The following is a 12874-nucleotide window of genomic DNA, read 5'->3' as shown; positions in this document are numbered from 1 at the left end:
GGCCCAGTAGCTGGAGGAGGAGGAAGGGGACCACGTTTGTAGAGCACGTACTATGTGCCGACCCCACTTACTCCTCACAACAGTCCTACAAGGTTGGCACTATCGCCACTCCCACTGCACACATGGGAAGACCGAGGCCAGAGAGGTTAAGTGGCACAGCTTGGACTTGTATTGGGTCACGTGGGCCCTACCGTCCTGTTCTTTCTGCTCTGCCCTCAAGGGCACATCAGACGCAGTCGTATATACAACCACTGATGGGTTGGGGACTGGAAGGGTCCAGAAGGTAGGTGCTGGGCCACTGGGGGCAGCAGGTGGCCTCTTCTACTCTGCTTGTTCCAGATTAGAAGTTCAAACACTTGAGAAAAAAGCCAGCTTGTTCTTTCCCCTCTCTTTGAGATAAGCTGTAGCTGGGGCCTTGGCCAAGTTCTCAGGGCCCCGAAAGGAGGGCTGACTTGTGGGAATGAGGCCTTAAGACCTGTAGGGGTTGCCTCAGGAGAGATGGCTGCTGTGAGCTAAGAGCCCCAGGAATGCTGCAGAAAACCCCAAGAAATCGCCCTTTGAAGTCTGTCGGGATTCTGTCCCTTGAGCACATACCCCGTCCGTCCACAGGATCTGACTCAGACAGCCAACTGTGTGCCTGGCTTTCCTCACTGGGAACTGCAGGGCAGGTTAAACTCAGTAGCCAACATGCCTTTGATCTCCGCTCACCATCTCCCCTCACTTGTCTCCTCTAGATGGGATTTATTATGGAGACAATCGGCTTGACGTGGTCAGCGAGTCAGGAACAGCCACCCTGAAACCTCGGCCAAGAGTTCGGCCCCTACTGACCTTCCTTCCGCTGGTGAGTACAGTTCTGCTCTGGGGTCTGAGGGTCTGCTCTGGACGGGCTACCTCAGCTACCATGGAGGAGGGAGCCCCCCTGCCCTGAGCAAGTGGACATCAGTCACACCCTCCGTTCATTTCCTTCCTTCTTGATGCCAGCCCAGGGTGGCTACGAGGAGGAGGCATGGCTGAGACTCACAGCAGAAAGGCTGGGATTAGAGGTGTCAGCTCCACCCATAAAAACCCAGGGAGAGGGGACGGGAACCTGTGCGCAAAGGCAGTGCAGTGGTGGGTGCCTCCAGCTAAGCAGGATTTATATTCACAGACAGTCATCGATGGCCACCTGCTCCGTGCCTGCCCCGTGTCTGCATTAGATGCTGGGATGTGGAGATGACTGGGCCAGCGTTGCTGCTCCCTGGGCAGGTCACGGGTAAATCAATAGGCTGTTGGAACACAGGCCAGAGCAGGGGCAGTCGATCCTGCAGCGGGGGTCTAGGAGGACTTTGTGGAAGAGGTGACACTTGAGCTGTCTGGAAGGACAAAGAGCAGTGACCTTTGCAAGAAGGGCATTTGGGGCAGATTTGTTTATGAGTCTGAAACTGCGAAAACTGAAAAACTCCCTTTTGTAGCCTGTGGGTGGGCTTTTGCTCTTCGACAAGGGAGACTGCTCTGTGATCGGCTCTGCTCGCTGTGATGCGATGCCTGGGTGCTCGGGACAGCCTAGACCAGCACCGCCCAGTAGACACATTGTGTGTGTCTCCAGTAATTTCCCAATTTTTACCTTAAAAGAAATAGGTAAAATTAATTTTAATAATATATTTTACTTAACCCAAAATATTTAAAAGATTATCATTTCAACATTTAATCAATGTGAAAAATACTAAGGAGATGTTTTACATTCTTTGCTCATACAATACCTTTTTTTAAAATTGTTGTTCTGTTACAGTTGTCCCAATTTCCCTTTGCTCTCCCCTGTCCCTGCACCCCGCCCCCCCATCAATCCCCACCCTGTTGTCCATGTCCATCAGTCATTCATTCTTGCTCTTTACCTGGACCCTTCCCCTTCTCTCCTCCCTTATCCCCCGCCCCCCTGCCCTCTGGTCCCTGTCAATTTGTTCCTTGTTTCCGTGCCTTTGGTTCTATTTTGCTCATTTGTTTTGTTGATTAGGCTCCACTTATAGGTGAGATCATATGGTATTTGTCTTTCACTGCCTGGCTTATTTCACTCAGCATAATGCTCTCCAGTTCCATTCATGTTGTCACAAAGGGTAGGAGCTCCTTCTTTCTCTCTGCTGCATAGAATTCCACTGTGTAAATATACCATAGTTTTTTGATCCACTCACTTACTGATGGACACTTAGGCTGTTTCCAGCACTTGGCTATTGTAAATTGTGCTGCTATGAACATTGGGGTGCATAGGTTCTTCTGAATTGGAGTTTCAGGGTTCTTAGGGTTCATACAACATCTTTAAAATCTGGCGTACCGCACTTAGAGCACACACACCCCATTTCTGACCAGCGACTTTCCATGTGCTCAGTAGCCACTTGTGGCCAGTGGCTGCTGTATCGGACAGTGCAGGTCCAGCACCTGGGCAGTCAGCCCCATCAACTCTAGGCTCACTCCTGCCTGTTGGACAGGTCCTGGTTGTGATCATATTGTTACTGATGTCGGTGAGGGTTTGTACCACCTGGAGGGATGAGCCACCAAATCCCGGCCTGTGTTCTCAGGAGCCTGTTAGACGCAGGTGCCCCACGCCCTGGCTGGGCACTGGCGGGTCCTAACAGCATGCCCAGCACTGCCGCCTCTCTCTCTCCGTCACCACTTTATTCCTGTTGTTTGTCTGACCTCTCCAACCAGACCCTGGGGTCTAGATGGGGTAGAATGAGTCTTACATTTTCCTTGCTATAACCACACAGACCTCTGGAAATACAACTTTAAACAATGTATTTTCTGCTTATAAAAACAATTCATAGACATTACAGACAAATACAGAAAGTACACTGCCCACAAAGAGGTGTAAAGCAAAGGAGTCACTCATGACTTTGTTTCCAGCATAAAACTGTATAAGGGTCATAAATGCAAAGTAAATAATTTTGAGATTTTTCTGTTGCTGAAGGTAACACTCTCCCCTCACACACCCCCAGCATGCATACTCAGAATCACAGAGGTGTGAGCCCAGGGCTGACACACCCATACCTATTCTGGTTGTTAAAATATTGAATTAAATGGCTGTTGCCCCCTAATTGGCTTCTGCTGTCCTGGGTTCTTGCCCAGACCTGCAGCAACTAAAGGGTTAATGCGGCACAGCTGAGTTTATTCTGATTGGCTGGTATCCTGTATGCCCCACCCACACACTTTGGTTCCCTTTAGTGACCAGTGGAGTCCCAGCCTTCTTTCCTCAGCTCTGGTTTGCACACTCTGGTTAGATCTGGTTTGGGCCAGCTAGTGCCCCCGCTCAGGGGCAGTGCAGACCCTAGTCAGGCAGCCACTGGAGGGGGCTTGGCTGGCCGGTCTGGCTGGAGTTCCTGGGAGTGGTCCTTCCAGGCAAGCCTCAGAGCCTGTCCCAGGACATGGAGACCTCCCCAGCACACTCACACCCCCTCCCTGGTGAGGGTGAGAGTGCACCCACGGAGAACTGCCAACTCAGAGGGGCTTATCGGGTCCACACCAGCCTCATTTTACAGAGGCAGGAACTGGACCCCGAAGGGGAAGTTCACTCCATGCCTTCCGCGCCAGCTGAATGAGGAAAGGCAGGTGGAGCGGCCTGTGTGACAGGCACTATTCCCATTTTACAGATGGAGAAAGTGAAGCAGAGAATGTGGCAGTACCTTGTTTAAGGTCACACAGTTCTTTAGTGGCAGAGCTGGGGTTTGAACACCTGCAGCCAGGCTCCAGGGTCCAAGCTCTATTCAAGCCATCCTACGCTCCCTTCCACCCACCATCTAGAAGCTTTTATCTTCCCTCCCAGCACCAGCCTGCAGAACTACATGCATCTCCTCGTCTGCTTCTCCAAACTCCCATCCAGCTGCTGGGGCCTGCTGGGCTGAGGGTTTCTTGCCTCTTTCAGGCCCACGCCATCAGCCCCTCTGAGACCACAATGAGGCTCTGGGCCACATGTGTGCAATTTTACTTATAATTTTAGCAGAGGCCTCTCAGGCCCCTGCAAGCCCATCTATGAGGCACCTTTCGATTAGGAACCTTTGGCCTAATGGCTCATATCCCTGGGACATCTCTGTGCTCCTGATTTAGGTCACAAGATACAGAGCAGCCCCAAAATCTTTCATCACCTGTTCCTGGGTTGAGGGGAATCTGGCTCCTCCCCCTCGGGCGTCGGGCCAGGGCCACGTCCTCGGCTTTCTTCCAGCTGGGGCAGGAGGCCGGGAGAATGAGAAGCAAGAAGACTGAGCTCCTGAGGGTGTGGTTCACACAGATACAGCCTCCCACACCTGTCCCCAGCCCTTCCAAGTCAGAGTGGGTGGGGAGTGACTCTGTCCTAAACCAGCTGGGCCTCAAACTTCCCTGTCCTCCCTTCTCACGAGGGGAGGGCACCTCCTGGGCCAGGCTGCGCTGGGTCAGGGGAGGCAGCAGCCCTGAGAAGCCAGGCACAGGCTCGGCAAGGCCCGTGCTCTTTCGGAACTGTCTGGACCTAGGTCGTCCTCCAAGTGCAGCCTCACTGCCGGTATCCCACGCAGGCCTGCAAAGGGCTAGATTGGGGGTGAGGGCAACAGCAGGGGCTTTTGCGCCCTCCCTGGAGCCTCCTCACCCTGTCTGAGGTGGTGAATTCAGAGGACTAAGAAATACTTTCTCAGGCATCCGGAAGCCGTAGGCTAATCATGAAAAGGTGGCTGGGTCTGGATCCGATTGATCCCCAAGTAATTGACACCAGTCCCTGCACCTCACCTGAGGGAGGGTCTCCCCTACTGTGACTTTCTGTGTTAAAGTAACTGCCCAGACAAGGGTCAGGAGGCACGGTCAGCTCTCTGGAGGCCCTTCTGAAGCCAGGCCCTTCGACACAAGGGTCACTCCTGGAGCTCTGCTTCCACCTCTGCCACGGGCAGCGTTCCAGCCACCAGGGCCACTCTACTTCCTGCTCGGAGAGCTATGAGAAACTGGGTCACAATCGCCAAGCTGCAGAGCTGGGGAGGACCTCAGTGCTCATCCGGATGACAGAACTGGGGCCCAGGGAGAGAGGGTTGTGCCCCGTCACACAGCTCAGTCGAGGCGGCAGAGGGCCCCGATCCCGGGTCTCCTCTCAGTCTGGTCCTGTCTACGCCGGGTGGCCCCGGGCCGAATGGGGGAGGATCCTTTCTCCCCACTGACCTCTGCCTCCCGGGGAAAGCCAGGCCCAGTCCTCCAGCCAGAGCCTGTCCGTAGCTTTCCAGAGCTGAGCTGATAAACAGCTGGTCGTGGGAGGGTTATACTTCTCTCTGGGGTTCCCTCTTGCCCTCTCCTGGTCTGAATGAAACTATCCCCAGGGGGATACATGTGAGGAATTAAAAATAAGATGCCAATGTGGCAAGTATGGGGAAACTGGCCAGACAAGTCCCCTGGGGTGCCCCAGGCAGTGAGAGCTCCCTGGGTCACCCCACCCTCTGAGTCAGGCAGGCCTGGCTGGGCCCAGGGCAGGCCCCCACCTGCTCTGGACCCCTGCCTGGAGTCAGCTGGATTTCCCCTTTCGACTCCACCCCTGCTGCAGGAGCTCATCTCCGAACTGGAGGCCCAGGCTCCCTCTGGGGCTGGGGTCGGAGCTCCCTGAGGTGAGCTGGGCAGGGCAGTCTTCGTCATTGGCTTTTGACAGGTTTGTGTGGCTGACGTCGGCTGGGAGGGTGGTGGGAGAGGGAGCTCTGTGCATTCACGTGGGGAACGTGTCGTGGACATGGACTCCGTGTGTCATGGCCGAGATCTGCAGGGAGGTACAGATGGCGCTCCTACCCTACCACAGCCCACCCCTCGTTTCCCCACCTGGCTCCTTTCCTCACAGCGAGGGCCTTGGCCTGAAGCTCCATCCAAGCTCCATCCACACTCTCATCCTTGCCCCCCCTAGCCACCCCGTGGGCTCAGGGATGTGCCCCCCGGTCAGCGCCCTGAGGAGGACCGACGGGGAAGAAGCCCGAGTGGGCTCAGGGCCATCCAAGCAGGGAGTTCTGGACCTTCGGTGCCTGCAAAAGGGAGCGGGTGATTAGGTTCTCTAGGCACACCCCCATGACCCCACAGACCCCTTGCCCTGCAGGGAACCAGAGCAGGGCCCCCCGTGGCACAGAGTCCAGGCAGGGCCCTGTAGGCTGGGTCTAAGGGCACTTCCGGGCTGGCAGGCAGGTCCAGAGGAAGACGGTCTCCTTGGCGGAATTCCCTGGCCCTCGGGAGTGGGAATGAGCTATGGCAGAGGGTGGAGGCTGGGGCAGGGAAGCAGTGGAACTGCTTCATAAAATGCTCACTGGCTGCCCATCCCAGAGAGGCTGCTGTGTGGGGAGCACAGACCCCCTACCCACCCGCTCACTGCCCCTCAAAGCCAGGAAAACACCTGGCTGGGCTTCACCCAGCGGGGGGCGCTGGTGTCTGGGGCATTTCCTGGTGGCTTTCACCCTGGGGTCCCATCTCCCTGCCCCCCCCCCCAGCCTACAGTGGTGCTCCCAACCATGCCCAGCTCTAACTCTGGTTCAGGGTCATCGCCCTCACCCCCTGCAGCTCTGCACCCCGCCCTGAGGTGCCCCAACCAGGCCGCAGGAGGGACCCTGGGAGGAGGTCTGCATTCCGTGATGTGCAGCCAAGACTCAGAGCTGGCCTGTGCCCAAGGTCAACCGTGTGTTGCCCATCAGCCCAGCCCTGGTGACCCACCTTGGGGTTTGGCTGGGTCTTGAGGAATCCCAGGCATGAGGATATGTGTCCCGGGCATGAGGAGGCCAAGAGGACCAGGCTGGGGCCATCATAGGGTGAACTCTGACCCCTGGGCCTCGGTGGAATGGCAGGGGGTTCCACCTCTGAAACTTTAAGGGGGCTACTAACCTCAGCATGAAATAGTGTTTTCCTTCCTCCTTCTCTGCAGCTCTGAGATGTTTATAGCCCAAAGGGCAGCAGGGGATTCCCTGGGACCTGACCACAGCACGGGAAGCACCTGTCTGTTCAGATCCACCAGACAGACCCACTCCTCGGGCTGTGCCCAGAGCATGGGTCCAAGGACTCCGACCCTTGCTGGCCCCTGGGGCTCTGTGAGGCCCTGGGGGAGGGAGCCCAGGGGAAACGCTTTCTTGAGCACTCACTCTGTGGCACCTCTCTAGGTGTGCGGCAGCTTACAAGGAGAGTAAGATTGCCCCCATTCTACAGATGGAAAAAATGAGTCTCAGAAGGCAAGGGAGGGGCACACGTATTGATTACTGACCGTGTGTCACATACTGCCTGTGCTGGCTCTGGGACCATGGAATCACATTGAGATCGCCCGCCTGGCCTGTCTGGGCTCCGAAGTTCACGCACGTTCTTTCCACCTGATCGCAAGAATTATTTTTAAATTATTATTTTAAAATTATTTTATTGGGTATTTTTTATTATAAAGGGAACAGAAGTTCATTGTTCAGAACCTAGCAATAGAGATAAGTATAAGGAAGAAAATAAATATTCTTGGAATGGCACCTTTGTCCCCAATGTCCCCACAACCAAGCACTGCTGATAATGTCAATGTACTAGGCTGGGATGGCTTTTAAAGGGCTGCCGACTGAGGTGGGGAGCTGGCTTGTGCCCCTCTGTGAGGTGAGTGGCGTGATCTTAGCTTCCGGGCGTTGTCCAGATGCAGGGAAGAGGAAGGGCTGAGGCTCAGTTTCATGTGGAGTGCCCCGCCCGCAGGGCCAGGGCTGGACTCTGCCCCTGGCATTGAGCAAGGGCTGCTCAGAGGCAGCAGGGCGGGGAGTGGCCGTGGCCATGGCTGGCTGCCCACTGGCCCGGGGAGGGAGGCACCAGCTGACGGGCCCCACAGAGCCACTCAGGTGCTCATTTGCATGCTCTCAGTTTGTTTCATTGCTCACAGGTTGGTGCACTTCTCTGTCTTGATGTGGGGCTGCCCCCGTGTCCCTGAGGATGTTTGAGATGCACGTCAACCCCTGCAGGCAGCACCGGGTCTCTCGAGTTCCCAGGGCAAGCGCGCCGAGGGTGGGGCGCAGCCAGCTCCCCGACTGGCTGCAGCAGTCGGAGTCCCACGTCTGAAGCCAGCGTTGGCCTCAGCCCAGCCCTGCCTGCGTGGCCTCCCTGTGTGGCTCCTGGAAGAGCAGCTTCAGGAACCCTGCCTCCCAGCTGTCTTCCTTCCCCCTCTCCCTCTCCTATCCGGAAACAACGGCAGATTCTGTCCCAACACCCTCTTATCAAGGGGTGGCCCTGCGTGGCCAGGTCACCACCCACATGGCATAGGCGAGCTAAGTCACAGACAGGACACCTGATGGGCCTAGACTCACAGAATGCCTTGCTCGAAGGGACCCCTGGAGAGCGCCGACAGCAGAGGCAAGGCGGCCCTGGGGGAGAAGTGACTTTGCTCTGAGTTAAAGAGCGGTGGAGTTGGCATCGGAGCACAGGCTATCCACCTCTCCACTCTGTTCTTTCTGTTCCTCACTCACTCATCCGGCAACTCAGTCACTCAACAAACAATTGTTAAGTTGCCAGTCTGTGCCAGGCATGTACAAAGAATCAGCTGTCGCCCTCAGGTAGGCTGAGCTGGGGCAGCAAAGACTAGAGTCGTCTACCCTGGGCTCGATTTGTGCTGGAGGAAAAGTGTGCGGCCAGTGCCATGGTGGCACAGAGCAGGCTCTGAGGTGCCAAGACTGGCCCTGCCTCTTACTAGCTGTGTGACCTTGGGCAGTGTACTTAGCCTCTCTGTGCCTCAGTTTCCTCTTCTATAAAATAAAAGCAACAAAGGGGCTCTCAGGGTTACTGTGAAGACAAACTGGGTGCTACACGGGAAGTACTCAGAAAGGTGCCCAGCACATAGTAGGCACCTAACCAGTGTCAGCACACACGGTGAGTAATGCGCAGGGCAGAGAAATTAAGTCTGGCTGCCCCAGCCCAGCCTGACTGTGGGTCAGTGACAGGTGATTCTGTGTTGCCAAGGAGGACTTTGGGACAAGCTGGGCGTGCAGGTGGTGACCAGGTGCCTGGAAGACAGTGACATAGAGGTAGCTATGGGTCCTCGGGCAAGTCACTTCGCCTCTCTGTGCCTCAGTTTCCTTATCTGTAACACAGAGGTGGCGATAACAGCACCTGTCCCACTGGGTCATTGTGAAAAGGAAATGAGTTAAGAAGTGGCAACTGCAACTGCAGAAAGTGCCCCTGGCAGGGCGAGCGCCAGGGCGGGGGCAGCTGGCACCATTGTGGGGTGGGGGGTCCGGGGGGCGGGAGCAGGGGGCCTGCGAGGCGCCGATGACCAGGGGAGGGGAAGCTCTGCGTCTCCCCCAACCCTTCCTCTTCTGATATTGTCATCGTTTTGTTTAACTTTTTTAAATTGTGAGATGCACACAACATAAAATGCACTGTTTTGACCATTTTTAAATGTACAATTCAATGACATTAAGTAACTTTTCTCTCTAACCAATCTTAATGTGCAGAAAAGTTGCAGGAATAACTCAGAGAACTCCCCAGAGCCTCCACCCAGGCCCCCGCATTCTGCCACAATAGCCTCACTCGCCCCTCCACCCCCCGACCCCCGCCTCCACACCCGAGCTGTTCTTCCCGACCACCAGAGTGGGCCGAAACATCGTGCTCCTTTACTCCTGAATACTTCGGCGTGTGCTACCTAAGAGCAGAGACTTCTCTGAACGATGACCAAAGCCAGGAATTTAATGTTGGTATGATACTATTATCGCATACACCTTAATATATATTCGATGACTGCCGACAGTCCCGTAACAGCCTTCACGGCACACCCCTCCCATCCCGGGACCCAATGCAGGGTTGCGCATGGCATTTCGGTGCCACCTCCAAGCCCTCTTCTTTGCCTCAATTTTCTGAGGCTGAGAGAGGCCAGTCAGGAAATTCAGCACCCGTGGAGATGGACGCTGTCCCCGCCTGTACGATTGCACACTGAACTATGTCCCCCACCCAGCAGCCCGCTCGATGCCAGCTGCCTGTGTCCTGTGGTGAGTGAGTGGCACTCACCTTTCAGGTCTGTTTTTCTAGGGCTAATTTTAAAATGACTTTGTGTTTGCCTTCTCAGAACACCCAGGGTGAATGTAGTAGGGACAGCTAAATGAGCCACCAGAGCTTGCGGGGCAAAAGAGGGATGGAGCAGGGCCCCTGGGGTTTGGAGGTGAGGGGCTGCAGTCAGTTCAGTCCTGGGAGCTCCTGAACAAGTGAGGCTGGACTTGGGGACCTGCCCCAGGGGTGGCACACAGCGGAGCGCCTCAGCACCTGGAGCAATGCCGTGAGGTGGTGGGTGTGTCCTGGGGCCTGTGGTATGTGGGGACCTGAAGTAGCCCGAGCTCTGCCTGCTCAGGAGACAGACTTCCATCCTGACGTCTTGGGAGTGTGATGCGTTTCCAGAGTTCGTTAGGATCAAGGCGTGGGTGAGCGGTATTACTTCTCCGGTCCATTCAGTCCGTCCATCTCCCTCCTCCACCCGTAACTGTACGTAAGCGCTCGGGGTGACCCCGAAGGTGCTTCCAGGATCCCAGGCAGCTCAGATTTGCTCGTTGGATGTTTTCACATTTGTGGGGGTGAGGATGGATGACATAATTCTTCAACTAGCACCAGCTTCCTGAGTTAGGAATATTATCTCATTTGGTTTCCTCATAATGAGCCTGCGAAGTAGGAAGTATCATCTCCATTTTGTAAGTGGAGAAAATTGCTCTCAGTGATTTGCAGAAAAGATGACCTGGGAGGCCTAGGTTTGCACCCTGACTCTCGGAAGGGATTTGGGATAACACGGGTAAAGGCTCAGTGTAGGGCCGGCACACAGGAGGTGCAGAGTGAGAGTTAAACGTCACGTTCCCAGTCCTGCCTCGCCGCTGCTCAGCGGGCATCACGCTGCGGGCAAACTTCAAAGCATGACTTGTGATACGAAGTCTACTTTCCAATTGTGTTCAAAAGAGTAATCAGAGGTCTCAGCCTGACTTTGGAAGGTCTGGCCTCCGTCTCCTAAAAGTCAGAGCGCAGGTACTTCATGGGTGTGTGCGCTGGGGCGGCCGCTCCCTAGCCCTGCCCCTGGGTCGGAATCACTGGTTTGAGACCTGCTTTGGGCAGCTGTGTTCTGGTCGTGTGCGACAAGCAGAGGCAGAAGAAGAGACTTGATGGTGACTTAAGGCCGTTCCAGGTGGCGATATTCTGTAAGGATAAGAAGACATTTGTCACCTCCAAATGACCAAAGAATAACTTTGAGATTATCCTCGGTAACCCAGGACCTTGTGGATACTCGTAAGCCATCTGCCTTGAATCCCCCTTCTTGTACATTAAGCCACGAACCCCAGAGGTTTAGCCCATCAGCCCGTGAGTGAGTAGCCCGGTGAGACTGCAGCGTGTGTTCAGAGCACAGCGCAAGCGGTGTCATTGTTAGAAGGCGGGGTTTGGGGGTGCGCAGCCTGACCAACAGCAGCATTGGGGTGAGCAAGAACTATGCGAGTGGGTTGGAAGGGTGGTGGGAGGGGGTGCGAAAGCTTGCAGGATGGGCGTAACAGGTGAGTGGGAGGCAAAAGATGTCCAGGAAGTGGGAGGCAGGGTGGGTGAGGGCCTTGAATGCTGCCCTAAAATGTGCTGCAGTCTTCACAGGACGAGTGTGAGGACTTCGTTGACATATGGAAATATGTGTTTGGAGGAAAGAAGTGGAATGCAAATTAACGAGTACCAACCAACAGTGTGTAAACACATCACACCTGTTAGGCTTAGAGACCAGAAGCGCATTGCAGTGACAGAAATGCTCCGGTTTGCGGCTTCCTACTCACTTTTCCGTAACTGTAACTCGCCACTAAAAACTAAGGGTGAGCAGGAGACTGGGCCTCGGGGGCTGCCTTTTAACTCATGCACGTCCAACGGCCTCGTGGCAGATTTTTTGTTTGTTCGATCTTATTTTCTTTAAATGGAGGTCTAAGTCATACACCGCTTCATTCTCATTATTTGTGGGTTTTGTGTTTGGAAATTCACCTACTCAGTAAAATTTATCTGCTGCCCCCAAATCAATATTCCAGATGCTCTGGACATGAGTAGAGGCAGAGGGGTAAAATTTTCATTCCCCTGATCACACAGTTCCAGCCGAGGTGGAGTAAGATGACAGTTTACTTCTTGTTTCAGCCATCGCACTGTAAACAAGTAGCCTTTTCTGTTTAGTGCCATATTTTTGTATGTCTGTGCTTTTTGTTGGCGATTTCACCGTTTCCAGTGGGCCCCACGTGTAGCGCTGAAGTGCGGTCTAAGGTTCTTAAGAGCAGGAAGGCTATGGTGAGCCGCGGAGAGAAAACACGTTTCATTCAGGCGTGAGTTATAGTGCTGCTGGCCACAAGTTCTGTGTCAACGAGTCAAGAATACATGTTAAATGAGGTGTCTTTAAACAGAAACACACATTAAACAGTTATGTATTGATCCTTCAATGAAAATCCTGTGGCTACGGTTTGCAGGAACTTAACCTTTATTTCCCTTGAGGCAACTTTACAGATCATAATTGCCGTGAATGACGAGACCTGACTGTATCATAGCATTCAGCTGTTTAAACGAGCCCTCTCATCCTTAAGTATATTCTCGAGGCTGTGCACCCAACACCTTCGCAGCAGTAAACTGGCCTCACACAGCAGCGATTTAGGAATTGCCCGTCCCACCTTTCCTTGTCCCCTAATCTCTCTGCTCTCCTGCAGAATGCCCAGGAGAACCATGCACTGGCTGTGCCCACCCCCTCTGTCCCAGAAGACTTTGCAGACAAAGAAGTGACAGGTAAGAGGACCCCGGTCTTGAGGCTTGCCCATCTGTAGGCCCAAGTGTCTGGCCCACCCCCACCAGCTGGTGATAAAACTGGAGTCCCCAGGCTTCTTGGCGGCAGTGGGTGGGATTTGAGGAGAGCCAGGGTTGGGTAAAGCCTCCTTCCAGAGGGGCAAGGATG

General features: G+C 54.6%; 1 protein-coding gene across 1 annotated transcript in view; it reads left to right on the top strand.

Annotated features, from left to right (window-relative positions):
• The window catches only part of CUNH6orf132 (chromosome unknown C6orf132 homolog), a 30770-nt gene that overhangs the window by 10084 nt on the left and 7812 nt on the right, over positions 1-12874 (top strand). Inside the window, exons 2-3 of the mRNA XM_045842710.1 lie at positions 735-841; positions 12633-12708. Coding sequence (XP_045698666.1) covers positions 735-841; positions 12633-12708 — 183 coding nt within the window. The remainder of the gene's footprint in view (positions 1-734; positions 842-12632; positions 12709-12874) is intronic.

Source organism: Phyllostomus hastatus, unplaced genomic scaffold (assembly GCF_019186645.2).
Source record: "Phyllostomus hastatus isolate PE091 unplaced genomic scaffold, TTU_PhHast_1.1 phas_contig_40, whole genome shotgun sequence".
Classification (NCBI taxonomy): domain Eukaryota; kingdom Metazoa; phylum Chordata; class Mammalia; order Chiroptera; family Phyllostomidae; genus Phyllostomus; species Phyllostomus hastatus.
The sequence above is the reverse complement of the archived record's forward strand: the minus strand, read 5'-3'. Positions and strand labels throughout refer to the sequence as shown.